The sequence below is a fragment of the Podarcis pityusensis genome, assembly GCF_964106645.2.
Source record: "Podarcis pityusensis genome assembly, chromosome: 2".
NCBI classification, from domain to species: Eukaryota; Metazoa; Chordata; class Lepidosauria; order Squamata; family Lacertidae; genus Podarcis; species Podarcis pityusensis.
Genome location: NC_138029.1, coordinates 77,391,591 through 77,418,582, shown reverse-complemented (window position 1 = coordinate 77,418,582; position 26,992 = coordinate 77,391,591). Strand labels below are relative to the sequence as shown.

Here is a 26,992-nt window from a genome sequence, read left to right as displayed (position 1 = left end):
AATTTTACAATATTTCTGTAAATAATCTTTAAACTTTTTCCAATCTTCCTCCATCGACTCTTCTCCCTGGTCTCGGATTCTGCCAGTCATTTCCGCCAGTTCCATATAGTCCATCACCTTCATCTGCCATTCTTCTAAGGTGGGTAGATCTTGTGTCTTCCAATACTTTGCAATAAGAATTCTTGCTGCTGTTGTAGCATACATGAAGAAAGTTCTGTCTCTCTTTGGCACCAGTTGGCCGACTATGCCCAAGAGAAAGGCCTCTGGTTTCTTCAAGAAGGTGTATTTAAATACCTTTTTCAATTCATTATATATCATTTCCCAGAAAGCCTTAATCTTTGGGCACGTCCACCAAAGGTGGAAAAAAGTACCTTCATTTTCCTTACATTTCCAACATTTATTATCGGGCACATGGTAGATTTTTGCAAGCTTGACTGGTGTCATGTACCACCTGTATATCATTTTCATAATATTCTCTCTTAAGGCATTACATGCCGTAAATTTCATACCTGTGGTCCACAACTGTTCCCAGTCAGCAAACATGATATTATGTCCTAGATCTTGTGCCCATTTAATCATAGCAGATTTCACAGTTTCATCCTGAGTATTCCATTTCAACAACAAGTTATACATTCTTGACAAAGTCTTAGTATTGGGTTCTAACAATTCTGTTTCCAATTTTGATTTTTCCACCTGGAAGCCTATTTTCTTATCCAAATTATATGCCTCCATTATCTGATAGTAATGAAGCCAATCTCGCACTTTGTTTTTTAATTTCTCGAAACTCTGCAATTTCAGTTTGTCTCCTACAATTCAGTCCATGAAAGACAGATGTAATCTGAAAGTTGATGGTGGCTAAGGGACAACCTATGTGAAAATCATGTAAATGCTGCATAATAGCAATTTTGTGACTGGTGGTTTTTTCAGAATTCTGTATGTACCTACAAATCCCCAAAAGGTTGGGTCCCCCTGTCCTACAGGACAAGCTCCATTGAATACAATGAAACTTATTTCCAAGTAAAAATGTCAGCAACTGATCTGTGGGGTCCCAAAGAGCACAGTTTTTGCCAAATGTTTTTTGTACAAAGCCACAGGGAGTGGTCATTAGGACGTGCGGCATGGTGTCATCAGAATGCAGGTGGCACCAGTTCTATTTTTTCTGCAACACTTGAATCAGGAGAGGCTGTGTGTGTCCTAAACTGGGCCCTAGATGAAGTCATAGGCTAAATGAGGACCAGTAAATCGAGATACAACAGACCCTGTGGATGGGTGGTTGCCAAGTCTAGAAACTGTGTTGTGCAGCTTGTAGGGGTTGCACTCACTCTGAAGCAACATATGCATGGTTCTGGAGTCTTGCTAGATCCACCACTGTCACAAGAGGTCCAGGTGACCTCAGCGGCTTTGAGCACCTATTACCAACTTTGCAAATGTTGGCATACCAACTATGGCACAACTATTCTTGGACAGGGATGGTCTTGCTGCATTGGCCCACACACATTGCTATCCTCGTGATTAAGCTACTGTAGTGCACTTCATGCAGGAATACAGTGGTTCAGAAGCTGCAGCTGGTGCAAAATGCATCTGCTAGGGTGCTTAGTGGAACAACCAGCTTTACACATATTACACTGGGTGTTCAAAATCTGCACTTGATGATTATTAACTAGCAAGCCAACTTCAAGGTTTTGCCTCTGCCATTTAAAGCTCTCGACTGCCTCCTGCAGTACAGATCCAGCTGAACTTTTAAGATTTTCCACGGAGACCCTGCTGGCCATTCTACAAACAGCAGATTGTCACTGTCTCCATGGTAGCACCCACCTTGGGCAATCTGTGAAGCAGAGACAGTCATGGCTTTTAAATGCCTCTTTAAGATGCACATGTTTACCCAAGCTTTCATGGGCTCTTACTCTTAATTATTTCTTTGTACAGTTTTATCTGTGACATATGGTTGTGCTCTATTTTTAGCTTGGATTTGTTTGGTTTTCAGGAAGTAGCATTTTTGTCAGTTTTATGTAAGCCACTTGGAGGTGCTATTGTATTAAGTGGTACAGAAATATAATAAATAAATAAATACACAAATCTCCAACCAACCATTCATCGCAGGAGCACAGAAAATACTTCTCCACCAGCACTGCAATAGAAGGCCTTACACTATTGGTCCTCTAGCCATAGTTAGGAGATCAGAAATGAGCTGCAGGCTTACATGCTATCCTCTCCTGTGGTTATTCCCTTTCCTTGATCAATATTAATATTGGGGTAGTGAATGTTATTTCTGTACTGATGTTAATCATGGTAAAGAGACCAGCACTGCTGCATTATGTACTGGCTACAGTAAAACTTTCAGATAAGGACTAAAGGAGGAGTGTTATGGGTCAGAGATCACTCTGCACAACCAGTGGTGTAGCATAGGAGCACGTAGCCCCAGGCACATTTTCTGGAGGAGGAGTGACCAGGAGCCCCCACAACAGGTTCCCATCAGACCCTGGATCTGGAGCTGCGGAGGCAGCTTCCTTCAATGGAGCTCTACTTCTGGGTCACGTCTGACCCGGGGGAGTCAGTGGCAGAGAGCTGTTGCCCCTCTCCTGGGTGGGGATGTGCCACATGCAGCTCCTCCACAGCGGAGAGAAGCTGTGGGTGTGAGGTGAGCCACAGCCGGCTCCATTTGTGCCCTGCCTCCCTCAGGGCATGCCCCAGCCCCTGGCCTGTGTTTGGGCACACTCCACCACAGTGCGCAACTAAACAGCCCTGTCATGCTCCAAGCCACATTTCTGCCCAAGATTACGACTCCAACTTAGTTGATAAAATGCCATAGAAGGCCATCACAGGACTTCCAGTTATAAAGTATCTGGTTACTTACACCGTATAAAAGATCAAATAGGCTGCTCGGGATAGTTACATGGGTGTTGATGAACACTCCTTTATCAACTGAAGAAATCTTTTCACAGTGTAATGATCTCATATCGCTCATGCAGTTTTAATCACTAGGAGCGTAGGTGTATTGGAAGGAAAGGGAGACCTTTCACTCCCTTCTATACTGAAAGACAGCCACTCTCTAGGTTACAGGCTGTTCAGAGCTCTGCATGGAAATGTCGGGGATCGAACCGTACATTGAACCTGTGCTATATGCCCCTGAGCTGTGAGTGTTCCCTCTGGAATCACTTTTCACAGCCTCACAAACTAAGGCTTAAAATGTGGAAGTCGTCCCACAAAAGGAAAATTATATATTAAGATTTAGATAGTGTTGTCGCAGATATAGGCTCAGAGGCCTGTGGCATTAAATGGCTTCAAGAATGGGCTCAGAAAAAAATGTAAAAATGATTCCAGTATGCAGCCAAGGTCAAAGATTAGTGACATCTGAAAGGCTACAAACTTTGCAAGTTTTACAGTCAAGGTTATGCAGTATAAAGCAGAGTCATATAAAAACAAAGTCTTGCAACCTTGGAATTGACATGATACAATTTTTCATTCCTGAAACAGATAAAAAAAACTGCAAGCCCTTTTTATGGGGGGCGGGCGCAGGGAGTGCAAGCAAAGGCAGCACAAATAAACACTGGGGGAAATTCAATGTAACACTAAGCATATTGCTTCATCAGCACAAACAGATGAAACAAACTGCCCTGTCCTACCCCACACCTCACCCTGTTCCAGTGGTTCTCAAGACCCTCCACCAAGTCAATTTGTGGGGCACAGGAAGAGGAAGGGGGGAAGCCCCATTGAGCTAATGGAAGTCCTGGTGCAATGAAGTTGCTACATAACTAACTTAGGTTCATTCACTTCATTGGGCCTTCTGCGAGGACTAGGTTGACTATAACCCAGTATTTACCATTTGCAGACAGAATCTAAGTCGATGAATAACTGGACTAATATACACACTGGGTTATACATGACTGCTACACAGAGGACTTCCACTGTATGCACACACCCATGGTAAGTTATGATATTACAAATTTAATATGAATAAAATAAGCCTTTAATTCTGAGTGACAAACCACCAGTTTTTTCTCTAATGGCCAATGAGACTAGAGAAACATACTTGAGTACTTCCTTGTGTTGAATGTTGGGTTGTCCCTCCCCTTTTCAGCGGTAACAACTTAATTTGTTAAAAAGAGCACTTGTTTCCTTCAGATATCATTTGCAAAATGTTCTGCTCAGCTACAAACAATGCACTAGTTCAAGAAGTATAGAGCAGGAGACAACAGCATTAAATGTATATTTATTTAGTGGCAGCAGTGTGCAAAAAAAGCTAAACAAATGTATGTCCCTTCTAGTGTTAATACTTGGATTCCTTTAGCCTTTCTTAAAGGCCCAACCTTTAAGGGAAGGGAATGTACTTTATCTTGACTTTTGCATTATTTACAGTGCACTTGAATACACTGTGCAATGAGACTTGCCTCCAGGTAAATGAATACAGAATTATAGCCTTAGTCCATCCTGCTACATCTGCTGACAAATATTTTTTGCTTTTTTATTTAGTAGCATAATATTATCTGAGAATTGTAAAAGTTTTCAGCCTCTCCCTCCGCTTCCACAGAAAAGTTACTCCATGTTCTAATGCGCCCACAAATCAAACACGTTTCCTTATATATAGCTCTTATTTTCTCTCCGTTTGATAGCTTTCTAATGTTTATTTTTCTGTGGTGAGTTATTGCTTAACTTTTATCCTAAGCTGCCTTAAGCACTTTTTAAAAAACAGAAACACAGACTATAAATCTTTAAAATACAAATACCTTTGTTGCTATAACTGTTTTCGTGCCCTTCACTATCAACACTTCTTTTTTTTTAAATTGTTTTTATTAAATATTTTCTTGGGTTACAAAGTACACACATCACCTCTGTTTTCAGATCACAGACCCTGGTTTTGATTTGTTCAAACACCAGCAACTACTCCTTAAGCCCTTAGGCATCAGCCTCAGGTTTAAAGTGTGCATTTGCCCCTGCAGCAAATGTCCATGACAACCTTTTAAACAAAAACAAAATTCTTCCCTTTATGCTGCGTTCCCTCAACCCCACTTCTGCACAAGATCATCAACTGCTCCTTTCATAGCCTCAATTCTTCTATAATGGAAATTTCCTGTGTTATAAAAAGCTGTGTTGGGAACAACGTAAATCATGGATGGGGAAGCATATGAGAAAAGTGGGAGGTGCTCCATCAAATGTGCTGGGAAAGCAAGAAAGGGTGGCTTCCCACTACCATGGGCATCACATAAGCACAAAGCAGAAAATCCCACTTTGCAGCTTCTTTCAATCTTTTCCATGAAACCCTCAGTTAATCTTCAGGGGCCTCTAATCTCCTGTACCTTCACACCCCACCTTTTAAAACAAACAAACAAACAAACAAACAAACACAAACAAACAAACCCTTTGCTCACAGAGCAGCTTTACATCTGAAAGACAGCCTAGATTGGCATATGTGCATCTATACGTATGAAGTAGCATATGTAACGTGTCCATGCCATTCTTCATCTCAAAACTGCAACAAAGCCCATGGATGTTTAACTGCTGTTAATGGCCACATCTACCACCCTTTTCTCTTCCTTCCCTCTGTTCTCTGCAAAGCAAAATGTTTAGCACAGGCCTGCATTATTTGGGGGCCTGAAAGCAGGCCCCCCAACCATGCCCCTGAGACTTGCCAGGTGCTCACCAACTCCCTTGCTTTTGAAGTTCCTGGCAACAAAAGTCCGGTGGTTTTAGTGGGAGGGTGTGTATTTTAGGGCTGGAAAACCTTTGGCCTTCGAGGTGTAGCTGAACTGCAAGTCCCATCATCCCTGACCATTGATTGAGTATGATGGCTAGGGCTGATGGGGGTTGGAGTCCAAAAGCATCTGGAAGGCCAAAGGTTCCCCAGCCCTGTTTTTTGGCAAAGGCAGACTGATGGTGACACCAGAAATGCAAAGCCTGGCCCCTCAGGAAGGCCTTTGGGGACTAACAAGGCACAGCATGCTTTGACTTATACTAATTATACTTTGGGTTGTACCATGAGTGCTTTCTTTGTGTAGTAGTTGTTATACAAAAAAGCAAGAAGTTTACTGAGCTCCTGTTTAGCTTAGGACCACAACTTACACATTTCTGCTTTAGCTTTTAAGTGCCTCTAGCCACATACATAATTTTTTTTTTTTAATGTCCAGAACAAACTTAGTTGGTCTCTAAGGTGCTACTGGACAATTTTTTAATTTTTTAAAATTTATTCTGACTGCGTCAGACCAACACAGCAACCTACGTGAATCTAGCCAAATACATTCATCTCCCTTTTACTGGAAGTCACCATGTACATTGGTACCTGTTGCTCATCTTCTTCACACTGCCTAAATTTAGAGTGTAACTTTAAGCAACTGTATTAATAATTTTGTGTGAAACACCTCTTGGTCAAGTAACTTCTTCCTCAACTGTTAGTTCCTTCAGAGGAAGATGAAGAAGAAGAAGGTGCTTCCTCCTTTTCTTCCTCTTCTATAATGGCCTTGTGTGAACCACTCTAGTCTAACCTTGCCTGCTTCACCATTGTTGCCCAAGTCCCCTCTACTCCATTCCTAGGATTTCAGTTGCCTGCTTCAAAATCTACTGCACCTCTCCTAGCAAGGGCAACCCTGTCATAAAGTGACATACAGCAGATTGCTTTGGTCTCAGTACTGGAACACAAAAGCCTCCTACCTCCAACATTTGTGTCTTGCCCTCCCCATTTTATAGGCTTGGGACAGATAACTGTAGGGAGCAGAGATTCTTTTACTTCCAACGCTTAGCTTATATTATCCCCCAAATAGCTCTAAGCCAGAGTGGAATGGGCAGTTTTCGTAAAAAAAAAGTAAAAAAAAAGTCTGAAACTACTGCTAATGCTCAAACCTTAGCTATCTTTTATTTATGACAAGAAGTCTTATTTATAAACATCTTGAGGTGCAGACACGGAATTATGAAACGCAGCAGACCTAGTCGTAATAGACAATCGGGTGTTAACCGCTCCCCCCACACGCCAGTCTGGGAATACGAAAAGCGGATTTTGGTGAGGCCGGTGGCAGTGACACTTGAGAACAAGCTCACAAAAGAGGCCTCGGAGGTTTTAAGAAAACAAAAACAAAAACCGGGTGATTCAGACACATACACGCACGATGAGCCACGAGTGGGGCCTCGGCGAAGAACGAACCAACTGAGAACGCCCCTTAATCAAACACGAGAAGGAAAACAGGTCTCTGTGTGACAGAGGGAGCGCCAGCTTCTTCCTCGCCTCGACAGCCCTGGGTGTCTGCTCGGTGCATCCCCTTTCTTAGAAGTTGCCCAATGTCCGAGAAGGGCGCCTTGTTTAGCCTCCCCCCACCCGCCTGCCATCCATAGCGGATGCACAGAGCACCGCCGAGCCGCCACCAGCTGGTTCTTGATCGCTGAAATGCAGAGCCGGCCACTTCTGCTGACGCCTCGGCTCCCCCTCGGAGGAACTTCTCCCGGGGCAACCCACCAGCAACCCGCTCCTCGTCCCTCTTCCCTGCCCACCATTGTTGATGCCAGGCAGGCAGGCAGGCAGGCAGGCAGGCAGCCCTTTCCCCCTCCTCCTCCTCTGCCTCCAGGGTCTCAGAGAAGTCCCCCTCAACTTCGTAGCGCGTCACTCACCGCCAGGCACCAGGAGAAAGAGCGCCAGGAAGGCGCAGGCGGTCAGGAAAGGGCTCCGGGCGCAGGCCATCCTCCTCCTCCCCTCAGTCAGCCCGCGAGCAGCAGCCACAGACCCACCGGACGACTCCGCGCCTCACAAATGAGTGGCTCGCGTTGCCCGACAGCGAAGAGCCACGGCCACGCCTCCTCCCGCCCCTCCGCCTCCTCCGCTGCTTTTGCCCCAGTTGTCCCTGCGAACGCCTGAGCGAAATGGGAGTTCCGCGGCTTCTGCCTCAGGGCTGGCTCTGCCCTACCAGGCGGTCATTTCCCCGAGGGCCATGAATGAAGAAGCCCCAGAGCATGTGCAGAGCCTCTCCGTCGTCCCCCCCAGCGCCGCCCAATTTAGAGGTGTGTTCCCACACCTCTGGGATCAACAGTGCTATTCTGTGCCCGCTTCCTGGGAAGGAAGCCCCACTGTGTTCAGTGAGATTTACTCCCGTGCAATCGTGTATAGCGGGAGGTGGGGCAACCCGTCGCCCTCCAGATGTTGCACTTCATCCTTGCCCATCATCCCTGAGCATTGAGGGTGCTGTCTGGGGCTGATGGGAGCCGGAGTTCAAGAACACAGGTTCTCCATACCTGCTGTGTAGGACTGCAACCTAAAAGTCCCAAGATCCAGCTCTGACAATGAACTTCCTCCTTACAACCCCTGTTGTGGTTCTTGAAAGAAAGAAAGAAAGAAAGAAAGAAAGAAATTACTGGAGCTCCCAAGGCTGAGACCTGCCTTGGAAGGAATGTCCTCTGGCCAGAAAGTTCTGCTCCTTAATCCCAGTTTGTGCAGGATGTCTGCAACTGACCAATGGCAAGAAATCATTCTTCATGTGGCTGGGGAAACCCAGCCAGGTAGGTGGGGTAGAAATAATAATATATCATCATCATCCTCATGTACTACTTTATTGTTATCCCACTTGTGTTGGGGGCCCCCAAGGTTCAACCAGTCAGTTTACAACCAACCTTTAGTGTGGAGGTTGGAATGGAAATAGAAGAAGTAATACTGACAAGAAGGCATCATGTTTAGCCCTTCTGTAGCCCACAATTGTTGTAGCAATTGTAATATGCTGTGCAAGATGGTGGATGATTATTAATTGTATTTTTGGAGCTTTTATTTCTTAGAATGTATTTTATTCTACTGAAATATGAATTCCTTAGAATTCAATATATGCTTAATTTATGCAAGTTGCTTGTAGGTTATCTCAAATTAAAGTGGTGCAATAAGTTCCCATTGGTATGAAGAACAGGATGTTGGCTCTCAACGGATGGCCTTTGGAGGATGAGGAAATGGCCTGTCCCTGTTCTCTGGGCTGATGTTTTCCTTCCCATTGTTGGTCATCAAGAAGTGTTTGCAAAGAAATGGCAGTTTGGAGAAAGGCAAACCGGGAACAGACAGAAAACAACTTCAATGGAGAGAGTAATCTATTCATCAGTTGTATGATTAACTGATTACAGTTTATTTAATGGCTTGCACCCATGGATATAATCCTACATTACACATGGGCAGAGCAATTCAAAAGGAGTGTGGCTCCTAACCTCCCCCTTTGATTTTTCTTTCCTTAAACACAGTTTTATTGCCAGCAGGAAATATATAAATTAGGCCAGCTTCAGGGCTGGTGTTGAGGTGTGTCCTTCATTCCAAGGTGTGTGTTGGGGGAGGGGCATGCTCCGGCAGCACATCCTTTTGGGTGAGTCAAGAGGGGCAGCCTCCTGATGGATGAAGCATAAGTCTCTCTCTTTCAGGATGGGCCTCAATGTCCGCAGAAAGGGAGGCCCAGAGGATCCTCTGGTCTTTGTGATCCCTCCCAGGGACTGCAGCCTAGCCCATTTAACTGTCTTTCTTATTTCTGTAAATGTGTAGAAGTTGGTAGGATTCCACAACAGTGATCAGAAGGAAAGATGCCACGGTCTCTTGCAGGTCCTGCCAGCATTTTCCTCATCAAAGCCTCATCAAAGCCATTTTGTCTGGAAATGCAACACCTTATTTTTTTGCATGTGGACAATTAATTACCTATTTATTGTTCATTGGAATTGTTTCCCTTTTCAGCATGAGCTTCTATGCTAGCAAAATGACGTTTGTGGCAGGATGCCACATTTCTTAGCCTTGTTACTACAGAATATATTGCTGCATTTCCTCCTTTGTTCCCTCACAATAAATTGCACACTGCTGCAGGCCACACCTGCTCATTACCAAAGAGAAGCAGAAACGGAAGGGCATGCCAATTGCAATGCCAGTGGGAGAGGTTTACAATAAATAAAAACTTTGCAGTGAGGAAACGGATGATGACATTTCCTTCATGTGACCACTTTCGCATGCCCTCTTTGTACATCTAGTCTAGCAGTGGTGGCACCTGTGTAGGTGTGGACTCTGAGACACTTTTATTACAGGTCCACCTTTCCAATTACTTCTTGATGGATAGCCCTGCTGTCTTTTTTTTACAGGTAGATCTGGCATCCAGACAACTCTGCTGAAGTCCTCAGTTGTTTAATCCCACCCAGCATTCAATTGAGCTGCTGCTGCTGCTGCTGCTGCTGCTGCAAGTAACTTCATGGCAACCCCCCAACACACTGCATTTCCATAAAACAACCCAACCCAGCAGGATAACAACAATGGAAAACACTTCAGGGTTGTCAAGCACTATTCAAGTTCCACCCCCCACCCCACAGCCCTTCACATAGCAAAATATGTTACTGTTCAGGATCCATGATCCCTCAACCACAGATCCACCACCTACAATATGATATAACAAAGATGGGCTTTATATGTGATTTCGGTAACAGCAAAGTAATTTTTTTAATGCTACAATTTTATTTAATACAGTGGTACCTCAGGTTAAGTACTTAATTTGTTCCAGAGGTCCGTTCTTAACCTGAAACTGTTCTTAACCTGAAGCACCACTTTAGCTAATGGGGCCTCCTGCTGCCACCGCGCCACCGGAGCCTGATTTCTGTTCTTATCCTGAAGCAAAGTTCTTAACCTGAAGCACTATTTCTGGGTTAGCAGAGTCTGTAACCTGAAGCGTATGTAACCTGAAGCGTATGTAACCCGAGGTACCACTGTGTGAAATAAGTAGGAAAGATGAAAACCCTTGTTTTTGTCACTACCTTTTTGTTTATGAACTGAAGCACTTCTGCCCAGTTACAGCTAGCTAAACTCCTCGGCACCTGAATTGTTTTCTATGGGGCAGCAATCACTTCTTCAATAGGGAAGATTAGCATAAAAGATTATAAACCAAACCCAAAAGTCTCTTCAATAGAGACAATGGGCGTTTCAACTCTAGGCTTCAGCTTCATTAACATGTGATCCGCTTTCCTAAATGTCAGTAATTGCTGTGACTCATTTATTGTCTGGAAACACTGAGAAGTGCGATCAGGCTAGTTTTTCACAAAACGAATGAGGAGATTAGTGCCTTTGCTCCACACCTCCTTTCTACAAATAGTAGAAAATTCCTTACAAATGCTAGGTACCCAAATGAGCCATGATATGTGGATTCCCAGCTTGCTTGCTTGCTTGCTTTTTTTTTAAAAAAGGAATTGCATTGTTGCTTTTTGTAGATTGGGATGGGGAACCAGCCTGCACACATGCAGCAGGGTGGGGTCTTCCCCTTCCTGGGTTGCAAAGGTAGTGGCTGAACACTACTGTTTTCCTGCCATTGGGTTGAGAAAGGGTGTTGATTATTCAAGGCAGCAACTGCTCCCTCACTCTATGCACATACCATACATTTAAAGCACTTGACATCCTCAAAAGAATCTGGGAGCTAGTTTGTTAAGGGTGCTGGGAATCTTAGCTATGTGAGGGGTAAACTACAGTTTTGAGGTTTCTTTGGGGGCAGTCATGTGCTTAAATGCATGGTGTATGCACAGCCTTCAAATATAGCTATGTATGTGTAGCAAGGGAGGCAATTTGTTGCTTAAAAATGCAAGCTTCTCTTCTTCGTCAGGAATTATAACCCATATACAGGAGGAGATGATAGGAAGAAAGAAATTATCCAGTGGCCAGTCTTGAAAGTTTTTATTTTTCTATATAAAATTAATTAAGAAGATAGAATCATTGAGGGTATTATATCTGATAGCTCCTCTGTTTAATTGTGAACTTGACCAAAGAAATAAAGGCCAGTTACTCTGCTGTCCTGTAAAAATAATGTTAAAGCTCCAAATATAATTCATTCAATTTGATAAACATGATAACTATTTTTCAAGCAGCAGCCAAAGAACGTGTTAGAGATAATTAACAGATGCCTGCTGGCCTGGAAATGAAAAAGCAAGGAATGACTCACTGTAAACTAAACGACTTTCCATTTTCCAAGCCCAGAAGTCAAAGCTTCGTTTGTAGTTCAACTAAGCCCCTCCTTTCTACCACAACCTACTGCCTTCCCCCTGTGGTTATTTTTCTAGCCTGTTTCCCCAAGTTGAGAAACAACGTACATGCCAGCAGTGATTCATTTCGCAATTGGTAGAACTATGAAGAAGCAAATGAAGAACCATAATGTAACACTATGGAGGATTGCTGCTCTAAATGTGTTGTAAACATTTTTTGCTTACTGGCTAAATCTCTTTGTTTTTTTCTTTTTAGTGGTGAGGCCCCCTCCTCAAGTTACATTGTGAGGTGTCTAAAACTCCCCTATGTTATTTTTCCATTGAAAATCACCCACTTAAAATTGGTTATTTGCTGCAATTTTAAAAAGAATTGGGTCAGAAAAGAACCCACCACCACACAGCACAGTCCCAGTAGGGACCAGGGCTCCCCCCCCCAGCTGCTCTTTGTAAGCAAAGAAATTTGTCCAGTCACAAAGACATGATTCAAAAAGTAGTCACATCTAGCCTCACTTAGTTCTCAGATCTGACTTGTTCCCTTTCATTTTTATTTTTATTTTTAATAATATTTTTTATTGCTTTTTCCAGGTACAAATATATATTCCGGTAAATAACAAAAGCAACAGAACAAAAAGAAAAAGAAAATAGATAAAATTCATCTTTCCAGAACATCTGTTCATAACCAACCGGACTTCCCCACATCTCCCTCACCCTGCATTCTTTACAATAAAGATGTCAGCAAATTATTACCTTGTTTCATGCATTTTTTGTGGTTTCAAATAATTATACTTTAAATTTAAAATACTTATTATCAAATTTCTTTTATCCTAAAATAGGCGTATTTTAAGTTTTGGTCCTTTCATAGTTATAACTTAATTTCCCAAATCATCAAATTTTATTGCTGAAGCTAATTTTTCCCAACCATGCAAAATCTTAACATTCATATAACTTATGATGTTTTTGTAGATAATCCTTAAACTTTTTCCAGTCCTCCTCCATTGTTTCTTCTCCCAGATCTCGGATTCTGCCAGTCATTTCGGCCAATTCCATATAGTCCATCAATTGCATCTGCCACTCTTCCAGCGTGGGTAAATCTTGTGTCTTCCAGTGTTTAGCAATAAGAATTCTTGCTGCTGTAGTTGCATACATAAAAAAAGTTCTATCCTTCTTTAACACTTTCTGGCCAACTATGCCCAGAAGGAAGGCCTCTGGTTTCTTAGGAAAGGTATACTTAAATACCTTTTTTAGCTCATTATAGATCATTTCCCAGAAGGCCTTCACTTTCGGGCAAGTCCACCAGAGGTGAAAGAATGTCCCTTCAGCCTCCTTACATTTCCAGCATTTGTTGTCAGACAGGTGATATATCTTTGCAAGTTTGACTGGGGTCATGTACCACCTATATATCATTTTCATAATGTTTTCTTTCAGGGCATTACATGCCGTGAATTTCATACCGGTGGTCCATAACCTTTCCCAGTCCTCAAACATAATGTTATACCCAATATCCTGTGCCCACTTTATCATGGCTGATTTAACTGTCTCGTCCTGAGTGTTCCATTTAAGCAGCAAGTTATACATTCTTGATAGAACCTTAGTCTTTGGTTCAAGTAATTCTGTCTCTAGCTTCGATTTTTCCACCTGGAAACCTATTTTTTTATCCATTTTAAAGACCTCTTGGATTTGAGCATAGTGTAACCAGTCTTGCACCTTGTTTTTTAGTTTATCTATGCCTGACTTGTTCCCTTTCAGATTCACATAGCAGAAAACAAAATCCTAGGACAGAGAAACAGTATCGAGTCAGAGAACACTAACCCTTCCCCCTTGACATTTTGATTTTCTGTGTGCATGATATTCCTATGTCTTAAATAAATCATGTGAGTCTGGAGTCTGAAGTAGTACAGCCAGAGAATAGGTTTACTGTCTCATCTGCTGTTTTTCAGAACGAGGCCTAAAGCTGTAGCAGAAGCACTGCTATAAAACAGAGGTAGGAAACATCAGGCCTGAGGGCCAGATTCAGCATTCCAGGCCTCTCCATCTGGCCCTTGGGGGGGGCCTTCCCAGGCAACACCTCTTCCCAGTTCATCTCCGCCATCACTAGCCTACACCCTGCAGTGGTCCTGCTGCGCACCCTCCTTGAGTGCTTTTGCCTGTGTGGAATCAGCCTGAGCTGTGATAATGCCTCATGTGTGGCTGCTTGTAGAAATGTCAGCTGTTAACGTACAAAAGTAAATGTCACGCTAGTTGCTCTACCCACCACTGGCATGAGGTCTCCAGAAGGTTGCCTGTGATAAAATACAGCCTTCAGGCTCCAAAATGTCCCTCATCAGTGATATATAAGCCTTTCCTACATCATAGGATCAGCAAGGAAAAATCCCACACCAATGAATAAATCCTATAGGGAGGGAGGAATTCAACATCACACTGTTACAAACATTCTGCTAGCACAAGTGTTTCTGCTCTCCAGACAGAACCGTCTTCCCCCTTGTGCTGTTCTGTGGGGTTCTCCCAGCTACTATCACCCTGACACAATTTAGCAGGGTGTATGAGAGGAGGAAAGCCCCATTGCCATAGTGGAAGTCCTTCTATTAGCACTACCTGGGGACCTGGGTGGCGCTGTGGTCTAAACCACTGAGACTCTTGGGCTTGCTGATCAGAAGGTTGGCAGTTTGACCACCACGCGAGGGGCTGAGTACCCATTGCTCTGTCCCAGCTTCTGCCAACCTAGCAGTTCGAAAGCATACCAGTGCAAGTAGATAAATAGGTACTGCTGTGGTGGGAAGGTAAATGGCATTTCTGTGCACTCTGGAACTTGTCATGGTCCTCCGTGCACCAGAAGCAGTTTAGTTATGCTGGCCACATGACCCGGAAAGCTGTCTGTGTACAAACTCCAGCTGCCTTGGCCTGAAAAGCAAGATGAGTGCTGCACCCCATAGTCATCTTTGACTGGACTTAACCATCCAGAGGTCCTTTACCTTTACTAGTGGGACCAGTTAGTTGAATCCAGGCCATGATTCATGAATGGTGAAACATCACTCTTACTGCAGAGAAGCAAAACTCTGCACTTGGTGACAGTGTTGTAGTTAAGATTCCACCTGCTTAGCTAACTTCTGTATGATAGGAGTGTAACCACATATGTTAAACGTTTTTAATAGTTTTCAATTCTTTTAATTAAGTTTTGATTGTACTTTAAATTGTACTGTTTCAGCATGTTGGTGCTTGCAACCCTAGGCTCCTTTGGAATAACCTAATTAGTAACAATAACAAATGATACATGTAAATGTCTGTTACTGATGCAATTTTAAAATGAAAGGAAATTTAAATGGAGAAGCAGCAGCAGCAGCAGGAGGAGGATGCGTAGCCCTTCCTCTCCTGCCAGCTGTTCTTCTTTTTAACTGCTCCAGCAAAGTGACTTTCCCCTTGTGAGCTTAAAAAAGCCATGTTATTATCTCTCCTGTGCCCAGATAGGTCACTTTTTTTGTTGCAATTGCTCTGATTGTGGATGTTTTGTTCACCCTTAAATTTTTATTGGCAACTTACACAGAAATGCACAGCTTACTTAGTAGCATCCTGTGTTAAATATCATGTATACACTCCTCAGCTGCTGTTTTTATAAGCTTACTGAGCATGGCCCATGTTACCTGATTAAATAAGCCCCACCTGCAGCCTAGCAAACCCTGCCAATTTCCTCTTGGCTGCTTTTGGTGCTTGTGGAATTGCTTCACAAGCCTCCTTCCTTCTGGCAACCTTCTCACTGTTTAGCGACACTGCCTTTATTCCCCAAAGAGTATAAGGGATTCAAGGCTGCCAACTAATAGAGAGGTGGGGACCCTGGATGGAACTACTGTTGTGCAATTAACAGCAGCAACATCTGCAGAGATCAGCAAGCGAAACTGGAGAATCATCACCTGTTGTTGATAATTTATGCTGTTAAAGCTGAAGGAGCAGGAGCAGGGGTGGGGGGTGGGACTTGGCAACCCCAAGATCTAACCTAAAATATAGTGCCTTATTCCCACTTTGTAGGGTGAGCAGCATGGATAGAAGATGCAAGGAGGAAGAAGGCTGGTGCAGAGCAATAGCCATCAGAAACCTCCAGATGTGACTGGGTTACAACTCCCATCAACCCCAACCATAACAGCTGATTGTCAGGGACAATGGGAGCTGGAGCTCAACAACATCTGGAGGGCACCATGTTGGATACGCTTGGTGTACAAGATGGAATTTTGGCAGATGCAGCTTTGCTTACTTTGCAGAACAAGCTGCACCGGCCAAAGATGAAAGACATCACACTAGGGTGAGGAACTCTTTAGGCCACATCTCCATGGTGGGCAGGGTCAGCAGGCAGAGCATTAAATGTGAATGTTCCCCTTTTGTAGTAATCTAGTTTCTGCACATGCAAACATTCCTCCTTATCTTCCAGCCAGGCAGGGCTGGTGAAAGGTGGAGCTTGGGGTGGTACAGGGCCAGGAGAGAGACCTGAGGGCCAGATAGAAAAGCCTGGAGGTTCCCCATGCCTGATCTCTGCCCCTCTGTCTCTCCTCTGATATGTGTTTATTTTAATGTTATCCAAAGAGACACGAGGCAATTGCATGTGAGCACACTCATGTCCGCCATATTTTTGCACACCTCCCCTGGAGATCAACAAACTGCGCTCACGAAACGGGTATCTTGATTCGTTTTAGTGAAGCAGTTTGTCTGAAGTATGCACAAGCTGCTGAACCGAAGGGATAACTGAACTCTGAAGCAGGAGTAAGGTAAAGGTACCCCTGCCCGTACGGGCCAGTCGTGTCCGACTCTAGGGTTGTGCGCCCATCTCACTTAAGAGGCCGGGGGCCAGCGCTGTCCGGAGACACTTCCGGGTCACATGGCCAGCGTGACGAAGCTGCTCTGGCGAGCCAGCACCAGCGCAGCACACGGAAACGCCGTTTACCTTCCCGCTATAAAGTGGTACCTATTTATCTACTTGCACTTGGGGGTGCTTTCGAACTGCTAGGTGGGCAGGAGCTGGGACCGAAAGACGGGAGCTCACCCCGCCGCGGGGATTCAAACCGCCAACCATGCAATCGGCAAGTCCTAGGCACTGAGGTTTTACCCACAGTGCCACCCGCGTCCCGGAGTACTGGTGAATAATTCAAGTGTGCAACAGGGCAAAATTGCAGCCAATACAAAGGCCGAGGAGAAAGGAAGACTGTTTGTTGCATAGACTTTTCTTTTTAATAGGGAAGTTTTTTAAGAACATTTTAAAGAACATTAAAGAACACCCATTTAAAAATAAATGGGTATGCTTATGGCCACATTTTCTTACTACACACCATTCAAGCATATAGGATTGCTGGGTGGGGTGGGGTGGAGAGACAGTATTCCTGTACCTGTGACAGCAGCGTGGCAAGCAGCAATTAAGCAATTGATTACAGCATGTAGGTGCATTTTCTGTACCGCAGGCTGAAAAAAGGGCTCGTGGGAGTGGTTGGGTGCAGGGATACCAAAGAGGAATGTCAAAAACATCAGAGTTATCAGTTCTAGTGCTTTAAGAGAAAGAAAGGTGTAGACTTACAGCAGAGCAACCTGCCAGGTCTCCCAGACCTAACAGATGGGGGATGGACATCACAGCAAGGAGATGGCTTGCGCTCCCCCCAGCGAACATTCATACATTCTTTATCCACAAAACAGCCTACGTCACTTTGGCTAGGACTTCCCATCACGCCACCTGACCAGATGAGGGCATAGGTGGCAAATACCCAAATCTTACAGATAGTTGTTCCCCTTTCTGGGTTCAAAGCACAGCACTCCAAGCCCCTAGATAAGGATACCATCAAAGCAAGCCAATTAGCCTATATCAGGGGTAGGCAACCTAAGGCCCGTGGGCTAGATGCGGCCCAATCACCTTATCAATCCAGCCCACAAACGGTTCGGGAATCAATGTGTTTTTACATGAGTAGAATGTGTCCTTTTATTTAAAATGCATCTCTGGGTTATTTGTGGGGCATAGGAATTCATTCATTCCCCCCCCCCAAATATAGTCTGGCCCACCACATAGTCTGAGGGACAGTGGACCGGCCCACTACTGGAAAAGGTTGCTGACCCCTGGCCTATATCAAAGCAAGTGAATATGAGCATATATGAGCTCATTGCTACAACAACTACCAATTAATTGTGGGGTTATCTTGACTACCAAGATGGCATCTGCAGAGCTTCCGGAACAGTTCATCTTTGGTTCAACACAATGCAGGTAGCTACAAACACACAATACTAGGAGTGGGGAACCTGTTGCCCACTTGCCAATCTTGGCCCACCAGATTCCCCATTGGGTGCACAAGACAATTTGGGACAAGCCACCCTCACCTGCCGTAAACCTGAGCACACTCAAAGCACATTCTTCTCCTCTAGGGCACTGTAGTTTATCCCTCACAGAGTTACTAGCAACTCTTAGCAAATTGCTGTCCTAATAATAATAATAATAATAATAATAATAATAATAATAATATAGTAGTAGTAGTAGTATTTTGGCAGTGGTGGTGGTGGGGGAGGAATGTGTTTCCATTGTGCTTTAAAGGTACAGTGTATACATCAATAGCTAACTGTGTGAGCCTGAATGTGTGTGCTCAGAAGTAGGTCCTATTGAATTCAATAGGTCTTGTGGCCAGAAAAGCAGAGATAGGATTGCAGCCTAAATTACTGAAGGTATAAGCTCAGTATGTCTCGCTAAAGGCTTTGGTAGATTGCAGCACATTCCTATGTATATTTGCTCAGCAGATACAGGTGGTCATCCATTTTATTAAAAAGTGGTGAGCAGTTGTAAGGCTACTGCAGCATGGCCTCATAGTTTTGTAAATCATCAATGTATTATAATTTTAAGTTTTGGAGGCTGGCTTCTCCCTGTCACTTCTGTGGGAGTGTCCAGCTAGTCAGATTTTTTATAAAACATCAACGCTATGTTATGTTTTATTTCTATACATGTCCCCACAGGTCCCCAGAGTTGTGAACAGCATATTAATGCAAAATAATTAAATAGACTGATGGTATTAATCTAAAGACAGCCAGGAAAAAACCCCTGCTAGATTCATGTTTATTAGTGCTATTCTCTGCCCCAGTGAAAAGAGGCTTCCATCTTTTACATGCAGACCGTGTATCATATAAATGCAACAGAACAGGGACTTCAGGAAAAAGCAGAAGTCAAGTGCTACATTTGTGACATTCTGTTGAAGATTGTTGTGTAAAGGCCCTATGGACTGATACCACACTGGTTTCCTCATAGGGTGTGCACATGCGTCTCACCACTAGAGGCCACCATATATCTAAATCATAACCAAAAGCGTGCCTGAATCATTCATAAATAGTAAATCCAATCAACACACTCATATTGAAAGGTCTTCTGATTTAGATGGTTAGAATTGCCCAATACCACAGGAGCTTGGCCTTATGCTCGTTCTCTGCCCATCGTGATGTGAGATTTCTACTGTGTATATCTGAGTAGAGACAAAACTGAAGGAAAGGAGAAGCAAAGGCTACAAAGTATAAACCAGCATCTAGTAGATTGAAGTTAAACACAAAACTAGCACAACCACATCAACAACAAAAAGAGGTCTATACTGTAAATAGGGAAAGGAAAGCATTTCCTCCACAGACAAGAACGGCAACAAAACAAAAACAGGCAAGAAGCTGGCAGAGACAACCCACCTCATTATTCTGTAGTAGATTACAGTGGTACCTCGGGTTACATACGCTTCAGGTTACAAACGCTTCAGGTTACAGACTCCGCTAACCCAGAAATAGTACCTTGGGTTAAGAACTTTACCTCAGGATGAGAACAGAAATCGTTCAGCAGCAGCGGGAGGCCCCATTAGCTAAAGTGGTACCTCAGGTTAAGAACAGTTTCAGGTTAAGAATGGACCTCCAAAACGAATTAAGTTCTTAACCAGAGGTACCACTGCATATTATTATTGAAACAAATTTTAACTAGGCAAAGATCTTTATAATATTCACATTTCTCAATCTCAGAAGAGCGTTGTTGTTGCAGACAGTGAACTGAAGCTGAAAAATTGTAACTTACCCAACACTTGTCAAGAGTCTTGAGTTGAGATTTAATCCAAATTTCACCACTCCTGAGCTATCTCAAGAGGCACTGGACAGACAGTGCTAGCTTCTGTAATAGGTGTACTTAATATGGCACAGGTTTCAATCCTAAACATTCTGGCGAGGGAATAAGTCCAACTGAATTTAATAGAGCATTAAATGATGAGGGGGAGAACAATGTATGCAACCTTGAGCTCCTTGGAGAAAAAGATGGCATGGAAGTGCAATAAATAAATGACTTAATTCTGAATGAACATGTTTAGGATTGCATAGTGAGGCTTGTGTTTGTCTGCAGCATACTTTGAGGCTGAAAGTTACTCAGTTATACTTTTAGACTTATGCACATTGATTAGAGAGTAAGTTCCAACTAACATAGTCAAACCTGTTCTGTGGACTGTGGGGGAAATCAGCTATTGACAGTTTAGATGACAGAGGAAAATTTAAGCTCATGTTTCCTGATTTGTTCTCAGGCACATTGCTCAGGAGTAGGATGTCCTGGGGCAAAAAAGGAAGACTGGAATCCTACACCTTTCAGGGTTGCATAGAAGAGAGAATTTCAGCAAAGGTAACCTGCTGAAATTCTCTCTTCTACAGAACAGGACTGGGGTGGATGGAAATTCAGTTCCGTTTTCTTTTTAATGCAAACTGTGGGGGAGGAAGGGAAAGGAGAATGTTAGCCGCTTTGAGACTCCTTCGGGTAGTGATAAAGCGGGATATCAAATCCAAACTCCTCCTCCTCCTCCTCCTCCTCCTCCTGTTCTTCATCTTCTTCTCCCTAATTCACACCTCCCTAATAATGGAGCTACTTGTCAAAATGTGCACTTCTCTGAATTTTGCACTGCAATTCTACAACCAAAGAAGTATACAAAAATGCACACATTATGAGGAAATGTGTATAAAACTGGATATACATTTCACTGCTCGTGTGAGTATACAACTTGCATGAACAATTATTTGCCTGGCTGACCCTCAGAGTCGATCCTGAATTGCCTTAAGTGTGTTGCAGCCAGGAAAATAAGTTTAGCATGTTTTTCTGGATGACACGCCCCAAACTCGGAGTTAAAAATTATACTGCCCTGCAGTTTGATAGCGGAACAAATATTTTAAGCAGTATTGCCATCCTTTGAGCAGCAGACATGTTTCCCATGAGTTCACCGTATAAACCTGATCTGAAGAAAATTCTTACTTTTGAAGGGTGGATAGATGCCTGCACATTTGCAGGTAATATTGTCTTGCCTGGAGGGTTTACAAAAGACACTCCCTCAAAAAGTTACAGCTGTAAGATCTGCATGGCAGACATCTAAAGTACATGTCTGTTATGCACAGTGTGTATCAGCCTTGGATCATGCTTAGACTCCAGCTGAAGAGTGGTTTTCTCTTGTCCATTGCAAACCTCCTCAATTTCAGAATGTGCTGTGAAAGAGGGTCATGAATTCCTATCGAGGGCCAGTTCCTATGGCTGTGTTGAGAATTGCTCCATGACTGCACAGGATACAGAGAAACCATCCAGCTGCCATTCCATAACCCTTTTCTGAGTGTGAGATACATTGGATTCAGTGGGGCTTAGTTATGAGCAGACTCTGCTTTCACCCCCAGATTCTTTAGGGTTATTCTGGGAGGCAGCATCAATTTAGAAAGCCTAACACTGTATTCAAGGAAACATGCTATACTAAATACTAGGCATCAGTGTAAGGTTTTTTCAGTTGGAATTTCCACAAGACTATCTGGTTGTATATGCAGGATTAGAGCCATGCTGAGGACCCAAGTTCTCAGTTCTGAAACTACTCAGCTCTAATTAGACTGTAGCAGTGTTAACCAGCAACTGCAGACTCTTTAGCAGTACTGTTCCTTTATCAATCAATAGGCACAGATGATGGGAAAGCAGTACAATTACATATATATTCATTGCTCACCTTCTTATATAAACTCTTTCATGAGCTGTTCTTCCAAAAGTAGTGGGGCACAGTATACTTTGCGTTGTGAGAAAATGACATTGTTTAAAAGCATTGTGGTTATTGGTAAGTTCTATATATATATTTTTTAAATTGGTTGCGGGAATTGGGGACTGTGAGACTTTAGGCTATGTATTTTCTCTTTATACGCATGCTACCCACGCTTGGTTTAATTCTGTTCTTATTTTTATTGTATCGAATGAATAAAAACCTCTAGCTTTTAATAAAACTTATTTGCCTATAACAATGTTTGAGTGCCTTGGTCAAATGATTTAATTAAAATATTCAAAGCTATTCTTAGCAAACAGAGCCTCCAGTTCAATTTAAAGGGGAGAGAAGAAGAAAGAAAATTGCTTTTCAAATGTTGGAAGGATTAATCTCTGACTCATTGCTAAGCGACGTTTAAAAATACTAATATAATGTACTGTATTTTTCGCTCTATAAGACGCACCAGACCACAAGACGCACCTAGTTTTTGGAGGAGGAAAACAAGAAAAAAAATATTCTGAATCTCAGAAGCCAGAACAGCAAGAGGGATCGCAGCAATCCCTCTTGCTGTTCTGGCTTCTGGGATAGGTGTGCAGCCTGCATTCGCTCCATAAGACGCATACACATTTCCCCTTACTTTTTAGGAGGGAAAAAGTGAGTCTTATAGAGCAAAAAATACAGTAGCTCTTGCTATTATTAGAGATACAGAAAGCTCTAGTGGCCTAGAATGATTTGACTGAACCTTATAATAATCTTAAGGGGAAGAAAATTTAGGGACGAGATTCAAGAAGTTCTTGTAACTACTAACCCTATGTTGAAACTAGCCCAAACTGAGAAAGAAAACTATTGTTAATTTAACAGAAATTTCTGTTTGTCTTGCAGCTCCTGTAGCTGAGGCAACTTGTCCATTATCTGAGCCTCATCATCCAACCACAAGATCACCAAACTGTAGGGTCTCATCTCCTTCACGCTGTGTTTCTCAAACACTGCGTGAGATAACAAATTGGAAAGGAAAACCCAGAAGACATAAGCTAAGCAAAGACTATATTGGCGGCCCCAGTAACTTCAAGTAAGTTAAAATCAAGTACTGTAGCTTAATTTGGATTCCTGCATGCATGCACATCACTGAACTGAACTGAACTGAACTGTGTGAACTGGAAAGCACTGCATTCAGGTTTTTCAGGTTGTAATGAATGAAAGAAAATTGCTTTGGTGGCGGATTCTTTCACACGTACTAGTTGTGAATCTAGGCAGTATGGCCTCAAATACACAGTGGCGGAGCTTCATGCTCCGGCACTGGGGGGCAGAGAGCAGGTGGGCACACGTCCTGGGGGTGGCGCGCTCCCCCCCCACTCCCCTTCCTCCACCACTGTGAATACAACTGTTGGGAATCAGAAGTGAGGATAGAGCTGTTGTACTTGAGCTCAGCTTTTGGGCTTCCCATAAGGATCAGGCTGGACTAAACAAGCCTTTGGATTAATCCAGCAGGGCTGTTCTTGCATTGCAGCCTATGAGTAAGGAACTTATTTGCACAAGATTTGGAAGATGCTATCCTGAAGCTATTGGCTGGAAAGTTGAAAGAGATGTCCTTGTATACAAGAGAAGGGACTTCAATCTGTTGAATTTCATTGTACACAGGTCGTACATTGATAATAAAGGTATTATTATACAAGGACCTGAGAGACCAGGGTATAAATCCCCACTCAGCCATGAAGCTCACTGGGTGACCTCAGGCCAGCCACTGCCTCTCAGCCCAACTTACCTCACAGGGTTGTTGTGGGGGATTAGATGAGAAAGGAGAGATTAGATGAGCTCCTTGCAGAAAAAGGTGGGAGAGAAGTATAAAAATATAAATAAATAAATTTTTAAAATTTCAGCATCATACTGCTGACTATTGAGAGTATTTGCTAATCATTATACAGTCTAATTTCTTCTCTAACAGAAGGGTTATTGCACGGCTGGTGCTTCAGGTCAGCTAATGTGGATTCCAGGCAACTGTTGGCAGAGTCCACATTGTGCTAAAGGAGCAGCTTTGAGGCTGTAACTTTCTGCTATGCCTTTAACAGTTGCTTGATCTGCAGACATGAGCAGATATTGTAAAACTGAAGTCCCCTCCCCGCACCCCAATGAAGTTGGTGTTAAAGGCACAGGAGGCAGGTCTGACTAGTTATTGTTCCGTGATCAACCCTGCCTTAATGCCATATACCATCTTAACTTGGGTTACTTCTCATGTAGAGGTAGAGGTAACTAACTGCATCAACTGGTTCTCAACTAAGATGGGGAACTTAGTTGCTTACCTGGGGAACAGTGTTGCTTACCTGAATCATTAACAGCCTATAAGAAGATGAGTTTTTCTTTTTATGCAATCTGCTGTAGTCTCTTATGCTCCTGGCTATTGTTGGTTGAGAGGCCTGTTGTTAGAATAAGCCTCCACGTGAGAAGTTGGTAAATTTACCAGTATTAATAAAATAAAAAACAGCAGTTTGTCAGAGCTGGGAAGGAATCTTGTTGAAGCTTACTTGGGAGTAAATTTACATGTCAAAACTCCTTGAAAGGGTTTGCACAGAACCAAGAAGATGGATGGGTGGCAAAAAGCCTCAGAGACAGCCTCTTAACTGATCTTATGAAAATGCAGTCTTTTAATGATCCTGTGACCAAATAAATCCAATTCAAAACCTGACCTCAGATAGACAATGCTGCACATGGAAGTTCTACTTTTGACCAAAAAATTGCTTTTACTGGAAGGGATGCTCATCTTCCCTTTGGTCATAGTCATACTACTACTTAGGATTCCTTTGTATTCAAATAATATATTGCCTATTTTTTATGCCCTTTACAAATAAATGTGTTGAGGTGTGTATGTGTGTGTTTGTGTATGTACACAAACATGCATCTAGGGTGTATGTGCCAAAATGGGTCTTTGACCTGGGTGACAGAAAGCCTAGTTTCTGCCCTGAGTTTGTACTACAGTATTCTAACTAACATGCTTTGCTTTGATACGCTTGCTTTGACAATCCAAGTCTTCAGTGATATCTGCTAAAAATGCTAATCTGTCTTTTAGACATCTCTGTCACATTGGATGGAGTCCCCAAACTGGTTTTGCTGTAAGTAATTGCTGTGGATTATTGCTTGCTCAACTATCAATGCTTCCTCTTTTCTTCTCCTTTTTAAAATGGTTGCTACAAAAAACGAGCTTTCTCTCATGATCTGAGAGTGACATTCTAACTTGTTTGAGCTTTACCTTTATGCAAGCATTTTTGTCAGCAAGTACGCATGCAAAGAAAGGCCCTTTTCTTCAAAGGCAGGGGTCTCCAAAGTGGTGCCTTGTGCACAGCAGTTTGCCCACCATTGCCTCCTATGTCTCCTGCAAAATGTCTTGGTAGACAGCCATCTCCAAAATCACAAGGCACGAGAGACTGTTTGCTCTTCTTAGTTCTGTTGCACTTGCCAGATGGGCAGAGTATAAATAATATTATAATTGTTGTTGTTGTTATTTATAGCCTGGTCTTTCCTGCTTCAAATACATTCCCTTAAATAGACCCACTTTTCAGTAAATACAAAGCCTGGACACCTACTTTTTCTTTCTTCCCCAACACAGGTGAGATGCAAAGACCTCCTCACTGTCAGCGCAGTGCTGACTGATGCTTTCTTTTCCACTGAATAGAGCATGGTCTACATCATTTTATGTTTATGCCCTTTTAAGATGAGGCGGCCTTTTTATGTTATGTCATTTTCTGATTGGTGCCCATTGCACTTCTTCAAAATTCCAAATGTGTCACAGGCTAGTGGTGAGCCCTGTTTTCAAAGCTCTGTAGCCGTTATAGCCTCCTTCTTTTTTTGGACACAGTTGAACAACCTTGTCTACAGCAAAGCTCTGTTTATTTGCCCCTTATGGTTTGCTTGTGGTTTTCCTCAAATAATGATGGGTCTTGTTCGTTAAGTAAGAGACACTTAATAATCTCTATCAATACTCAGCACCTCCAACTAGTTTCCAGGTTTCCTAGCAAGACGAATGAACTAGTTTACAGGATTAGTGAATGAGAGGCCACATTAAAAAAACACACAGGAAAATCGTTTTGAATTCGACATGCTTTACAACTCAGTCCTAACCGTTTCTATATGGGAAGTATTTGGGGTTCATGATTAAGAAACATGCTGCTCAGTTTTACAATTTTACCTTGTCTTGCAGACCAGCTTAGATCCTGAACTAAAGATGATCTTTGCTAAGGCTGGCATAACGCAGGACCACCTGAAGGACAGGAGAACATCAAAGAAGATTTTGGAAGTAATTGAGAAATGTGGGGGTGTAGAAGCAGTAGTGAAAGAGGCAAAGGCGACAGGTATTGCACTTGAGCACCTGTGTAGGTAGTGAAAACATTTTTCTGTATTAATGTTATGTAAACATTTATCCAAGCGGTCAAATGTATTGGTATAGTCACTGGCTGCCTTGCTGCATACAAACGCAGTATGGAATGTGGTTGCACAAGTATGGCAGCCACCAGTTGGCTAGTGACTGTGCCGTGCCGTGCTGTGAGAAACTCAGGGTAGACAGCTTTCCCTGTTCCCTTGTACCATTGAGAGTTTCTAAAGATGTTTGTTTAAAGGCTTAATAGTCCCTGTCTTGTATTCAAAAAGTGAACACCAGGGTGGGGCTGTTCTACAGAAAAGGCCCTAGCCACCACCTGTCCTGTCTTTCATCCTCTGCTTTTATTGGTGCTTGGCGGGGCTTGTTACTTTTGCCATACCCATCCCAGGTGAGAAGACTATGCTTGCAACTGAGGGCTGGATCTGTTCACACTTGCACTGATGATGGCACACCTTGAGTGAAGAGCACTCTAGTCCAACCCTCTGACTCTCCCTCCATCTCCAATCTGGCTAGTTCCATGGATTGGCAGGATGGCTCCCTGGCTACTGTGGGAACCTTGTTCCTCAGAGGCATGGTGGAGACTGGCTTCCCCTTGCTTACTGGGATGTCCTAGAGCCACAGGATGGAACCCTCATCCAGATCACTGTTCAAACTGCCTCTGCCCCCCATCTCTGCGGCCTCT

General features: G+C 43.2%; 2 protein-coding genes across 3 annotated transcripts in view; one reads left to right on the top strand and one right to left on the bottom strand.

Moving 5' to 3' along the window:
* Positions 1 to 7,723, bottom strand: part of SHISA5 (shisa family member 5) — a 37,749-nt gene extending 30,026 nt beyond the window's left edge. Inside the window, exon 1 of the mRNA XM_080994250.1 lies at positions 7,591 to 7,723. Coding sequence (XP_080850376.1) covers positions 7,591 to 7,660 — 70 coding nt within the window. The 5' untranslated portion in view covers positions 7,661 to 7,723. The remainder of the gene's footprint in view (positions 1 to 7,590) is intronic.
* A 180-nt stretch (positions 7,724 to 7,903) lies between these two features.
* The window catches only part of LOC308470780 (uncharacterized protein), a 33,586-nt gene continuing 14,497 nt past the window's right edge, over positions 7,904 to 26,992 (top strand). Inside the window, exons 1-4 of one of the 2 annotated variants that reach the window (XM_080994227.1) lie at positions 7,904 to 8,052; positions 22,827 to 23,013; positions 25,006 to 25,048; positions 26,134 to 26,284. In XM_080994227.1, coding sequence (XP_080850353.1) covers positions 7,908 to 8,052; positions 22,827 to 23,013; positions 25,006 to 25,048; positions 26,134 to 26,284 — 526 coding nt within the window. In that variant the 5' untranslated portion in view covers positions 7,904 to 7,907. Of the gene's footprint in view, positions 8,053 to 20,578; positions 22,023 to 22,826; positions 23,014 to 25,005; positions 25,049 to 26,133; positions 26,285 to 26,992 lie in introns of those variants that run through there. The other variant, XM_080994226.1, reaches the window with a different exon arrangement.